This window comes from Eleutherodactylus coqui, chromosome 1, assembly GCF_035609145.1.
Source record: "Eleutherodactylus coqui strain aEleCoq1 chromosome 1, aEleCoq1.hap1, whole genome shotgun sequence".
Taxonomy (NCBI): domain Eukaryota; kingdom Metazoa; phylum Chordata; class Amphibia; order Anura; family Eleutherodactylidae; genus Eleutherodactylus; species Eleutherodactylus coqui.
In genome coordinates, this window is record NC_089837.1 from 467,069,471 (window position 1) to 467,082,264 (window position 12,794).

Genomic DNA, 12,794 nt, shown 5'->3' on the forward strand with positions numbered 1-12,794 from the left:
CAGGATGATATGGGAAGATAAAAAAAACATTTAAAAGGGGTATTCCTCTGCTTTTACAATAAGGCACCATTCAGTTCTATAGGTTTTGTGATCAAGAGCTTTGTTGGAGAGTTATGGAAATCTACAAATATGGAAAGATTCTGATGTATTGTGAAGTATTAGACACAGACAGACAGCAATTCGAAACCTACAAAAATTATGTATGCACAAATGTACTTGCCAAGGGTGTAGCTAGAAAGGGATGGGCCCTCACATGCAGCATCAACATTTACCAGCCCCATGTGAGAGTGTTTTCACAAGGGGTGTGTGACAACGTTTTTTCTATGGGGCTTGAATTCAGCACCTGTTAAAATTCACTTGTCTTTACTTCAAAGCCACAAGATTTAATTCTGCATATGAAAAGTTTTTTGCTGTGGAACTTAGGACATCTTACGGAATTGTTGTTGCAGATTACTCATTTACAGGAGATCTAATTCCGCAATTAAAGTCTGCGTAAGATAAGGCAAGAAATTGTGTAAGATGTTCCGCAGAATGCATTCCACCCTTAAAAACGCAGTAAAGTCTGTACTAATTGACAAAATCCGCATCTGCACTGCATCCTGGGGAAAGGGACCTTTCACACGGTACGGAATGTTCAGCCACAGTGTTGTGGAATATGGCCTCCTGCAAAATATTCAGTACCAAAATCCGCACTGCTAGTGTACGGAACGGGAAATAGCAGAATCCTGCTGCCAATTCTTTATCAAAATCCTCAGTTAGCAGTGCAAACTTTGGTGCGGAATTCAGGAATGGCATATATTCTGTTCTGTGGGAAAGGTTCCTTAATTTTAGATAATAAATCACTGCATGGTATGTATTAGTGCAATACAGTGACTATTCACTCAAAGAACATTCCACACTCCCTCACATGAATGTTTATAACATTTCATCAAGTTAAACCACCCGAGTTCAAAAATGTGTGCTTTGTCCTGGGTTTTAAGCCTGTCCGATAGTAAAAATATGGTGCAGGATTGAAGCAATATATCAGGAGCAGGTCAGGTCCTTGCAGCCGAGGACCCAGATGAGAAGGCAGAAGCGGTGTTTAACCGCTTCTGCCTTCTCCTTTACAGGTTACATAGCACCCAATGAATGGTATGTAGTGAGGATAGAAAGCAGAAGTGTAACTTCCGCAGTTTGACCCATCGATCACGTGATCGCCGGGTGCAACCTGTCACAGGAGAGCTCCAGGGTCCTAGCACACCCACATCAGCTCAGTTAGTGACTAGTACTGTCACTACAGGGGGATGTTTTCCCTGTAACTGGGGCTCCTATGGATACCTCAACTACAGCGGAAAAGTATGAAAGTAAAAAAGAAAAAGACAATGTGAATGACCCACAGAAGTCTTATATGACAAATATACACATTAAATTGTTAGGGTCTGGCGGGGACAGATGGTCAGGGAATCCCTACGCCAGCCCTCTCCCGTGTCCCTACCTACTTGCCCCCTTGAGCTAAGCCCCAGAGCGACAACTGGGCGACGGTCCCTGCACTGCTCTAATGACAGGGACCCTAAGGAAAGAGGGACAGGGAGACCGCAGGTGGGCACCGAAATGCTGACAGGGCACAATAACAAACAAACCAGAGAGTAGTCAAGAACAAACCAGGTCAAACTGGGAAAACACGTGCGCAGTACAGGGGGGAAAAACAAAGTCAGAGTCAAATGCAACAGCCGAGGTCGTAAACACAAAGAAGTCAGGTCAGATATATTGCAGGTGCAGGCAGACTAGGTCAAAACCAAACACTGGCAACCAGTGTCTGGGCCAGGAGAGTATATATGCAGGACTCCCTGCCCAAAGGGGCGGGGAGAAGTCACATTACGCCCGGAGGGAAACATAAAGCCGCCTCCCCCCGGCAGCGCGCACCAGCCTGAGCGCCCCGTGGCCGACCAGAGGAAAGGCGCAACCGCGCACGACACGGGACAGGTCGCTGGCCACCCCGACCAAGCACCAGAGTGGGGGAATCCCCAACAGAGCCACCAGCCAGGGCCAAGAGCAGAAAAACAGAAAAAAAGACAGGTCCATTAAAATCATTATTGATTTCAAGCGGGTTTATTTTGTTTCTGTCTGCTTCCATTCCATTTGGTTTTGTATGTCTTTTCAGGTACCAGAAGATGCCATTAATACAGGACAGAATTGAAATCCTCCTGATGGTCGGTGACAGAAGTTCACAACAGGTGGCCAAGGATTTCATTTAAGAAGACCCAGGAAGACAGCAGGAACTGTCAGAGACAAATTGAGAACTGGTCTTCTGATCGGTGTTTCCTATCCCCAGATGTCAACAACTGTGGTAGCTGTTTTCATGAAGAGTCCACAGAAAAGCACCAAGAGATGTGGAATGAGTCAGGTTCTCTAGTTCTTCTGTTTTCGACCATCAGGATGATCTCAATTCTGTCCTGGTTTGTTAACGGCATCTTCTGGTACCTCAAAACACATGCGATTAGCGTTTTCAATACCACGGAATTAAAAAAAACAACAAGAAAAAACACTTTATTAAAACTCAACATGACATCACAACTCAAAAATGGTTGCAAATGATGAAACAATGAGTGCACCAATCGATTGCTGATGAAGTGGTTGACATACACCACCATAGTGCTAAAACGTTTTCCCCATCTATGTGTTCTACAAAGTTTTCTACTTGTATCTTTTCTTTGTTCGGTACATATTCTGGGTGGCCCTTTTGAATCGCCTTGTATATTATGTCCGCTATAATACTCAGAGAAGACAAACTATACCAATATACGAAGAAGACTTTACTAAAATGTATTTTATTTTAATGGTAACAATGGGGAAATCTTGTGAAGGAGTAACATTTTCCCCAGAGTGATACAATATATGTATTTATTTCACAGCATATCCAATAATATGAGGACCAATGAGCTTCAAAGACACAGGGGCTGTTATGTGGCGAAGGTTTAACTCTGAGAATTTAGCATTTTCCAGGTCATTCCAAGTGGATTTTCTTATGCTACATCCATCAAAAATCAACTTCCAGGAGGGATTCAGGGCTTTCTGAAAAAAAACTAATCCAACTGGAGTCATCTACGGCAGCCACATGTTCTATGAAGTAGAAAGCTCCACCTTACAATAAAAAAAATAAAAGATTAATATCTTAATGGTAGATCGTATGGCATGAAATGCAAACCCAATGTGCATGGCCACTTTATTTGAGACACCTGCCCCTTCACATTTGGAGCTTCGCGGTATGGAAATTAGTCCCAGGACCTCAGAGTGCAGCATAAAATCAGTGGATCGGTTTCACATTAGAATGAGAAAATCAAACAAACAATCTGATCAAAGTCTAACAAGACCTGGTCAATAGTACCAAACTAGCTGAGGACAGTATTTACACAACTGGAAACCTTGTGGGTTTGAGAGTATATGAGAATGGTGTGATCGAGGCAAAACATCCGGCAAAAAGGGATCCTGTGGATGTAAACTGCTCGCTGACAAAAGGGGTCGGAGAAGGAGTTCAAGAATTGTTCTGATGGCAGGAGGTACACAATCATCATTCATAAGCTCAAATGGGCCATAACAGTAGATAACTAGTATGAAGGATATTGCTGTCAGAGAAAACAAAGAGCCAAAACTCCAGTGGGCAAATGAGCACAAAAATGGGATCACTGAGCAGCGGGAAAACACTGCCCGATCAGATGAATCCAGATTTCTGTTGTACTATATGATAGAGTAAAATGAATGCAGCATGAATCAATCAACCCTTTCTGAGAAGTATCAACAGTTCATGCTAGTGGAGGTGCAGTAATGGAGTGGGCAATGTTTTTGGAACACCTTGGGCCCTCTGATACCTGTGGTGGATGCCACAACAAATTGCTGCAGTCCTGAAGGTAAAAGGATATATCAAGTGGCCATTCAGTGTATATGAATGTAACTATTATGATCCAGTATAATCTATTCTGTTAAAAAACTGTTCCCCTTTTAGGCCCCCTGTCCACGGGCGTTGCGGTATTATATATATATATATATATACACACACACACAAGTATACATACATACATACATATAAAAACCAAAAAAATGGCGTGATTCATTTGCATATAAAAAAAGAAAGAACAGGATGGGCTCTAAGCTACAGGATCTACCCTCATCCTGTCATGTCTGCGATCAGATGGTTAGGAGCCACACAGAAGGGCATTGCAGGCCGCATGTAGCCCTAAAGACACAAGCTGTGCAGCACTGGAGTACAGTGTACTTCTGTTTCTGTCTCTGGTTTAAAGGGCCCCTTTGTGCATAAGATAATATAAAATCCAGACTTGAAGACCTTTAACCCCTTCATGATGCGGACCTTTTTTTTTCGTTTTCGTTTTTTCCTCCCCCCTTTAAAAAAATCATAACTCCTTTATTTATCCATCGTCATCGCTGTATGAGGGCTTGTTTTTTGTGGGACGAGTTGTAGTTTTTAATGGGGCTATTTAAAGTACCATATAATGTACCGAAAAACGTTAAAAAATTATAAGTGGAGTAAAATTTTTCAAAAACAACATTACGACATCTTTCAGTGCATCTTGTTTTTACGGCGCACAAACTAAAACAAAAGCGACATGATAACTTTATTCTATGGCTCGGTACGATTGCTACGATACCAAACTTGTATAGTTTTTTTTTTTACTATACTGCACTTTTTTTTTCAAAGACATTTAATTTTTTTCAATTATTTTCTGCCGTCATCTTGTGCGCACAATAACTTTTTTATTTTTCCGTTGACGTAGTTCTGCAAGGGCTCATTTTTTGCGGGATGCCCTGTAGTTTCCGATAGTACTAATTTGGAATATATATGACTTTGTAATCGCTTTTTATTGCATTTTTTATGGGAGACAGGGTGACTGAAAAAGTGCATTTCTGGCGTTCTTTTTTTTTTTTTTCGGACGACTTTCACTGTGCGGGAAAAATAATGTGCTGCTTTGATAGATCTGACTTTTACGGACGCGGCGATACCAAACATGTACTTTTTTTTATGATTTAGATTTTTTAATAATCGATATGGCAAAAGGGGGGTGATTCAAACTTTTATAACATTTTGTTTTTTTTTACAATTAATAAAACTTTATTGATTTTTTTTAAACTTTACTTTAAAGTCCCCCTGGGGGACTACAACCAGCGATGCTTTGATCGCTCCTGCAGTATGACGTAATGCTAGAGCATTACGTCATACTGCCATTTGATAGGCAGTCTGCTAAGGCAGCCCTAGGGGCCTTTCCAAAGGCCCCCGGCTGCCATGACACCTGCACGGCTCCCCCGATCTTACCGCTGGGGGGGGGGGTGCGGGACCCCCAAACATTGTTCGGGGAATTTAAATGCCGCTGTTAGATATTGCCCGCGGGTGTCAGTTGTAGTAAACAGCTGACGCCCGCACTGTATGCAGAGAGGTCGCCCCGCGAAAATGTACGTCCTGGAGCGGGAAGGGGTTAAAAACATTGTGAAAATTAAATTTTCCCTTAGATGCATGATTATAAATTTCCACCTATCCTTAGGATCTGCATTAAAGGGATTGTCTAGTTGTAAACGATTGATGGCCTATTCTTGGGACAGGCAATCAATAATAATAATAATAATAATAATCTTTATTTGTATAGCGCCAACATATTCCGCAGCGCTTACATAGACAGAGGGGAATACAGAAAGACAAAATACAAACATTACAGAACCACGGTTACATATAGTAATCAGTTGATGGAAACAATAGGGGTGAGGGTCCTGCTCCAACGAGCTTACATACTACAAGTAATGGGGTGATACAGAAGGTAAAGGGCTGGAGATGTGCGCGGTATGGCGAGGTGGAGAGTGAGCGATGCTATACACATAGACAATGGTCAGACATTTAGCCGTGTGACGGCAGAAACGGTGTGACTGCAGGAGCGGTTTATGATGGCTAGCAGGGATTGCAGTCAGTAGGTCAGGGAGCATGTTATCAGGCGGAGTACAGAGAGGTTTGTTTAGGGAATGCGGTATGCCTCCCTGAAGAGGTGCGTTTTTAGAGCACGCCTGAAGTTCTGCGAGTCCTGGATTGCTCGGGTTGCCTTTGGTAGTGCGTTCCAGAGGACCGGTGCTGCTCTGGAGAAGTCTTGGAGGCGGGAATGAGAAGTTCGAATTAAAGGGGCGCTCAGTCTGGTTTCATTAGCAGAGCGGAGAGCCCGGGCTGGTTGATGGATTGAGTAAATTGAGTCAATAGTAAATTGGTGGCGGTCCACCACCCGGGACCCCTGTTAATTAGCTGTTCACCAGGTCGATGTGCACATTCACTCAGCTGATTTATCAAGGAAGCAGGCAGCTTTGTTATGCCTGCAGTGACCAGGCTTGGTATTACAGGCATAGTTTCCATTCACTTCAATGGGAACTTTGGCTGCAATACCAAACCTGACCACTTTTGTTGGAACGGAGTTGTCTGCTTCCTGCATGAACACACCAGCTCGGCAAACAGCTCATCAGTGGCAAAACCGCCACTGATATACTACTGGTGGTTCCTTACCAAGGAATGTGTGATATAGAATAATGGAAATTTATCATGAAAACAGTGATATTGTATAGTGAAAGTGCATGAATATTCACCAACAGGCTTGGTCACCAAGATACAGAAAGTATCAGAGCACCAGGGGTGGAGTAATTTAGTTGTAGAATCTATAAGTACAATTTCATGTTGAGTTGCGCTCTCTGAAAACAGCCAAAATTGTTCCTCAACAGACCTTTGAAACATAAAATGTGTGTTTAACAGAACTAAACTCGTTTACCTATTCTGTGCCATGTTTCTCATTCACATTGGTTTATACAGTGAAAGGACAATCCTGCTGACAGGGCATTCTTATGAATACTCAGGTCTTTATGACAATCTCATGTATTTCATTTTAGGCCGGGTGCACACAGCCGGATTTGCATTGCGGAACCTGGAGTGGACGTCCGCCTCCGGATTCCACAGCAAATACTACTCATTAACATGCTATTGAAAATTGCTTTTCCCTGTCCATGAGCAGAAATCAATTGCGATTTTCCGCTTGCTGAGAGAAGATCGCAGTATTTTCTATTTCAGCACGGATTCCGCTCAGACGGCTTCCATTGATGTCAATGGAAGCCGTTTGATCTGCAGCTTGTCCGTAGCTGACACTGCGGGCGGACCACGGAATCCGCGTCATGCCCTAGCGATGGCGCGGCATAAACTATACTGCACATGTGCGCTCGTTGGCACATCCACAATACAGATTATGAGGAACCCGGACAGGTACGCAGGGGTCACTGGCTGGGCATTGGCTCAGATTCTGCTGTGGAATCTGACCCACCGTGTGCATTCAGCCTTAGTTTTATTAAATAGATGCAAGTCTGTAGAACAGAAAAATGTATATGTTTTGCTAAATGTTGTAGCCATTTTTTAAAAACTTTCCTAGCTACGGCCATATTGGAGATACACTGATCCTTCCTGTATACTCATTAAGGCCACCTGCAGACGGCCTGGTTGAATCCGGCTGCGAGAATTCTCGCAGCGGGACCCGACCCGAACGTCTGCAGAGAGCAGCGTGGCACTCACCTGCACCCGCGGCCCAGGCTCTTTCATGTGCCAGCTGCCGGGCAGCCGACGCATGCGCAGAGCGGAGCTGGAGGCCGGTGCCGCGATTTGTTTGTCACGTGAGATTTCGCGCGGCCAAATCGCGTCCGTCTGCATAGGATTGCGTTTGTTAACGCAATCCTATGGCAGCTTCCAGGGGCGGAAATTCCGCGGGAAATCCCGCCACGGAATTTCCGCCCGTCTGCAGGCAGCCTAAAGCAGGATATGCGTGCTTTATGGCAGCTGTAATGTTCCATAATTAACAGAATGAAGTGTCATTAAACTAAGACTAAATTCAGGCTGGGTTCACATATTGCAATCGCACCTTTGCAGTAACTGCACCAACATGCAAATCAACAGGGTTTTAAATTAATTACAGCTAAATCCAATATTGTTAGTGTTCATTCAGTAAAACAGCAGTTTACTGCTCGACCATTAAAAATCAAACTGCTTTTAGCAAGAATCACTTACAAATTCACATCAACCTTTATGTTGGCACAGTTCCAATGGCATCGCAGGAAGACCTCAACAACAGTTCATCTGCATTGTGTGAACACAGTCTAATTCAGCCCCATGAATGCAGAAGAGAACAGTCATTATCATTGCGTTAACTAGTGAATAAGAGTTATGGAAACAGTGTAGCAAAGTGCGCTATGCTATTTCATAACGTCCCGGATTGCGGAAACAGTGTAGCGCTCCATGTGATGCTGTTTCCGTAGCTCCCATTCACTGCAATCGGGCTATGGAAACAGCGCTGGGCTGGAGCACTCTGTTGTTTTTGTAACTACCAGCTTGGTGGCCGGTAACTATAGCAGTGGCTTTATATCTTGGTTGTGAAAAGCTGAGGGGGAAATACTCCTTTAACCCATTCCCGCTGCAGGGCGTAAGTTTACGTCCTGGCAGCCTGGTACTTCCCGCAACAGGGCGTAAACTTACGTCCTGGAGATAGCGCGGGATCACATATGATCCAGCGCTATCCCGCAGCGGGAGCCGGCTGTCAGTCACAGCCGGCGTCTCGCTGCAGCAGCGGGGGGACATCGGAGATGCGCCCGCCACTGTTAACCCCTTCCCTGCCGCGATCTAAGTAGATCGCGGCAGGGAAAGAGTTCACAGCGGGAGCGCGGCTCCCTCTGTGTCTCCGGCCGGAACTCGCGATGTCATCACGAGAGCCCGGCCTGTCACCATGGCAACAGGACGCCAGACACTGGCGTCCTGTATTGCCTATGCCTGAGATCGCTGTATGAGCGATAAGGCATGGGAGAGCAGTAGCTCTCCCATGCCTTATAACAGCGATCATCAGGGCAGTGATTAAAGTCCCTCAGAGGGACACAAACAGTGTAAAAAAAAGAAAGATTTAAAAAATGAATTAAAAAAAATGTAAAAAAAAGAGTAAAAAAACCATTTTTTATGCTTTTTCTCAGATTAGCATAAAAAAAGGTAAAACCCCACATATTTGGTATTGTCGCGTCCGTAACGATGCGTACAATAAGTTGCACATGCTTTTGACTGTGCACCGAAAAAAACGCTAAAAAAAAAGCTAAAAAAACTGAGGCAAAATGCTCATTTTTAGCATTTTGCCTCACTAAAAACGCAATAAAAATGATCAAAAAAGTCGTATGTACGCCAAAATGGTACCAATAAAATCTACAGCTCATCTCTCAAAAAATAAGCCCTCATAGAGCTCTGTACATCAAAAAATAAAAAAGTTACATGACTTTGAATGCAGCAATTTAGAATAGAAAAAAGATTTCCAAAAAAAGGGTTTTTATTGCAGAAAAGTGGGAAAACCTAAAAAAAATGTTAGAATTTTGGTATCGTTGTAACCGTACCGGTCTGCAGAAAAAATGGAAAGTCTCATTTATGCTGCATGATTAACGGTGTAAAAAAAAAATAAAAAAATCTATGGCAGAATTGATGCGTTTTCTCTCTCTGCTATCATTAAAAAAAAATAAAAAAATTTTACAATATAGTCTATGTACCCAAAATTGGCATCGATAAAAACTACAGTTCGCCACGCAAAAAACAAGCCCTCATACGGCCGCGTCCACGGAAAAATAAAAAAGTTATGGCTTTTGAAAAATGGAGATGGAAAAATACCAAAAAATCGCTTGGTCCTCAACGCCAAAATAGGCCATGTCATGAAGGGGTTAAATGCCACTCATAGTGATTCTTAAAGTAGGACTATGTAATACTAACCCGGTACTGATAATAAAAACCACCTGACTAATATTGTATAGATGTACCTTGTTCTACCAAAATAGCTGTGATCCATCCAGGCATGAATTCTAAAAGCCCTTTGAAGGTATCCTGTGTTATCCGACATCAAGATGTTAGCAATAGGTCTTTGAAGGCCTTCAAATTGCAAGGTGTGACCTCTACAGGTTGGACATGATTTTCCACAACATTCTGAAGATGCTCCATCAGATTGACATCTGGGAAATTTGGAGACTAAGTCAACAAACTGCTTCTGCTGGCTCACCTTCATTCCATAGTGCATCCTGGAGCCAACTCTCTCCCGAGGCACCAATGCAGCCAGATTTAATGAGTGTAATAACTTTGACAATAATCTTTAGCTATTAAAAATAAATAAGCAAATAAATTGTAGCACAGACAGTTATAGTCCATTAAGAGGTGATTGCTCTCAGTAAGAGAAACCAAGTAATCTTGTAGATATGATACCTTTAAATGGCTAAACAAAAATTCATGATGTAATAATAGCGAGCTTTCGAACCTACTCAGGGTTCTTCCTCAGGCATAATGGAACAGATCTGCAGAAGCATTTATATTAATATTATGTGTATATGCATTTATACAAATGCGTCTTTAGCCATTAAACAGGTATCATATCTACAAGATAACTTGGTTTCTTTTACTGAGAACAATCACATTTTGCTCTACTAGGTAACACGGTACTAAACTTTTACAGTCCATTAAGAGGCACATTATACCTGGATACATTGGTAAGTGATACAGATGCACCCTGCTTTACACAAGATGAAAAATAAAACTTGTTTCATACTAACAGGCCACTTTCTATTGCTCCATGGACCAGTCCTGAAGCTCACATGCCCATTGTAGGTGTCAGCATGGGCACTGTGACCGTTATGTGGCTACAGAACTTCATATGTAGCAAGCTGCAATGGACTGTGTATCCTAACACCTTTCTACCCTAGCCAGTGTCGCTGATGGTGGTGCAACACAGGTTCTGGATACGAGTTGGACACCAGACTACAAAAATCTATCTTTTTATGTTTAATCCGTTTTTATTAGGTACAATGTTTGCAAAAATGCAGTACAAATTCTCCATCAAGGGTCACGCAGGACCTAATAATACGTATATAACTCAGAAATATAATGTTATGGGAATAAATCATATTCTAGAAGATTTCACTTGTTTGCTTCAGATTGGTTATAATTAGAGATGAGCAAGCATACTCGTTAAGGACAAATACTTGAGTGAGTATTGTCCTTTTCGAGTACCTGTCCGCTCGTGAGAAAAGATTCAGGTGCCGGCGGGGGTGAGCGCTGTGTTGCGGGAGTGAGCAGGAGGGAGCAGGGGTAGAGAGAGAGATCTCCCCCCCGTTCCCCCCGCTCTCCCCCGCCGCCCCCCAAATCTTTTCTCACTAGCGGGCAGGTACTCGAAAAGGACAATACTCGCTCGAGTATTTGTCTTTAACGAGTATGCTTGCTCATCTCTAGTTATAATGAGAAGCTTCATGCATGAATATATGTATTCGAACTCACAGATGCTGTCCATCAACCCCTATACCCTTCTGGTTTATTGAAAGGAAGTAAAATACAGTTATACTGAATATGACGCAACAATTACATGCATACCCCTCCCAACATTATAACAACTCATGATTGGCCTAGTATGTAATGACGCTGATGATTAACATATGTTTAGCCCCCAGATGTATGTTGCTATGTGAACATGTAATTCCTATATACCCATGTAGCATAGATTTTATTAATATTCCAATCTGCAACCAAGGAATCAAAGGGAGGGGATAAGGAGCAAACCCCCTCTTATGAGCGGTGGGCATTGCAGGTCTTTCTCAAAAGAAACACATCTGTAGATAGTGCCAAGTCCTGGGAACTGTGTGTAGCAGTGTGTTGGAGATACCAGCACAAGAATGCAACACACACATAGTGTACATTATTGAACTAGTTAACCATTTCACTGCTAGCTGTTTTCTATGAAGGTGGATATATGAATATATATATATATATATATATATATATATATATACTAGCGTACCCGTCGCGCGTTGCTGCGAAGACAGACATACATACATACATTCGTTTTTATATATATAGATGACGGCAGCAGCGACCACTGAGGTTTTGTAGGCCGCTGCTTCCCCCTTGCAGGCTGAATAAAATAGCCATCGTTGCTGCGAAGACAGACATACATACATACATTCGTTTTTATATATATAGATGACGGCAGCAGCGACCACTGAGGTTTTGTAGGCCGCTGCTTCCCCCTTGCAGGCTGAATAAAATAGCCATTGTGTGAGAATCGCTGGGGGGGGGGGGGGGCATTCTTACTGCTGGGAGAATTGCTGGGGGGGGAGGGGGAGACATTCTTACTGCTGGGAGAATTGCTGGGGGGGATGGGAGACATTCTGACTGCTTGGAGAATCGCTGGGGGGGGATCGGAGACATTCTGACTGCTGGGAGAATCGCTGGGGGGGGGGATGGGAGACATTCTGACTGCTGGGAGAATCGCTGGGGGGGGGGGGTGGGAGACATTCTGACTGCTGGGAGAATCGCTGGCGGGGGAGCGGAGGCATGACTGCTGGGAGAATCGTTGGGGGGAGGGGGGGCATGGTGACTGCCAAGAAAATCTCTGTGGGGGAAGGGGGGCATGATGACTGCCAGGAGAACCGCTGGGGGGGAGCCATTATGACTGCTGGGGGAACCGCTTGGGGGGAGGGGGGCATTATTATTGCTGGCGGACAGCTGGGGGTGGCATTGTGACTGCTGGTGGACCACTGGGGGGGGGGGTATTATGACTGCTGGGGGAACCGCTGGGGGGGGGGACCACTGAGGTTTTGTAGGCCGCTGCTTCCCCCTTGCAGGCTGAATAAAATAGCCGTTGTGTGAGAATCGCTGGGGGGGGGGGGAGACATTCTTACTGCTGGGAGAATTGCTGGGGGGGGGAGGGGGAGACATTCTTACTGCTGGGAGAATTGCTGGG

The 12,794-nt window shown here is 43.9% G+C and overlaps 1 protein-coding gene across 1 annotated transcript in view; it reads right to left on the bottom strand.

The window, feature by feature from the left end:
• Window positions 1-2,595: 2,595 nt before the first annotated feature.
• LOC136584888 (thiol S-methyltransferase TMT1A-like) overlaps window positions 2,596-12,794 on the bottom strand; it is a 64,697-nt gene continuing 54,498 nt past the window's right edge. The window contains exon 3 of the mRNA XM_066584348.1: window positions 2,596-3,083. Within this exon, the coding sequence (XP_066440445.1) occupies window positions 3,017-3,083 (67 nt within the window). The 3' untranslated portion in view covers window positions 2,596-3,016. The remainder of the gene's footprint in view (window positions 3,084-12,794) is intronic.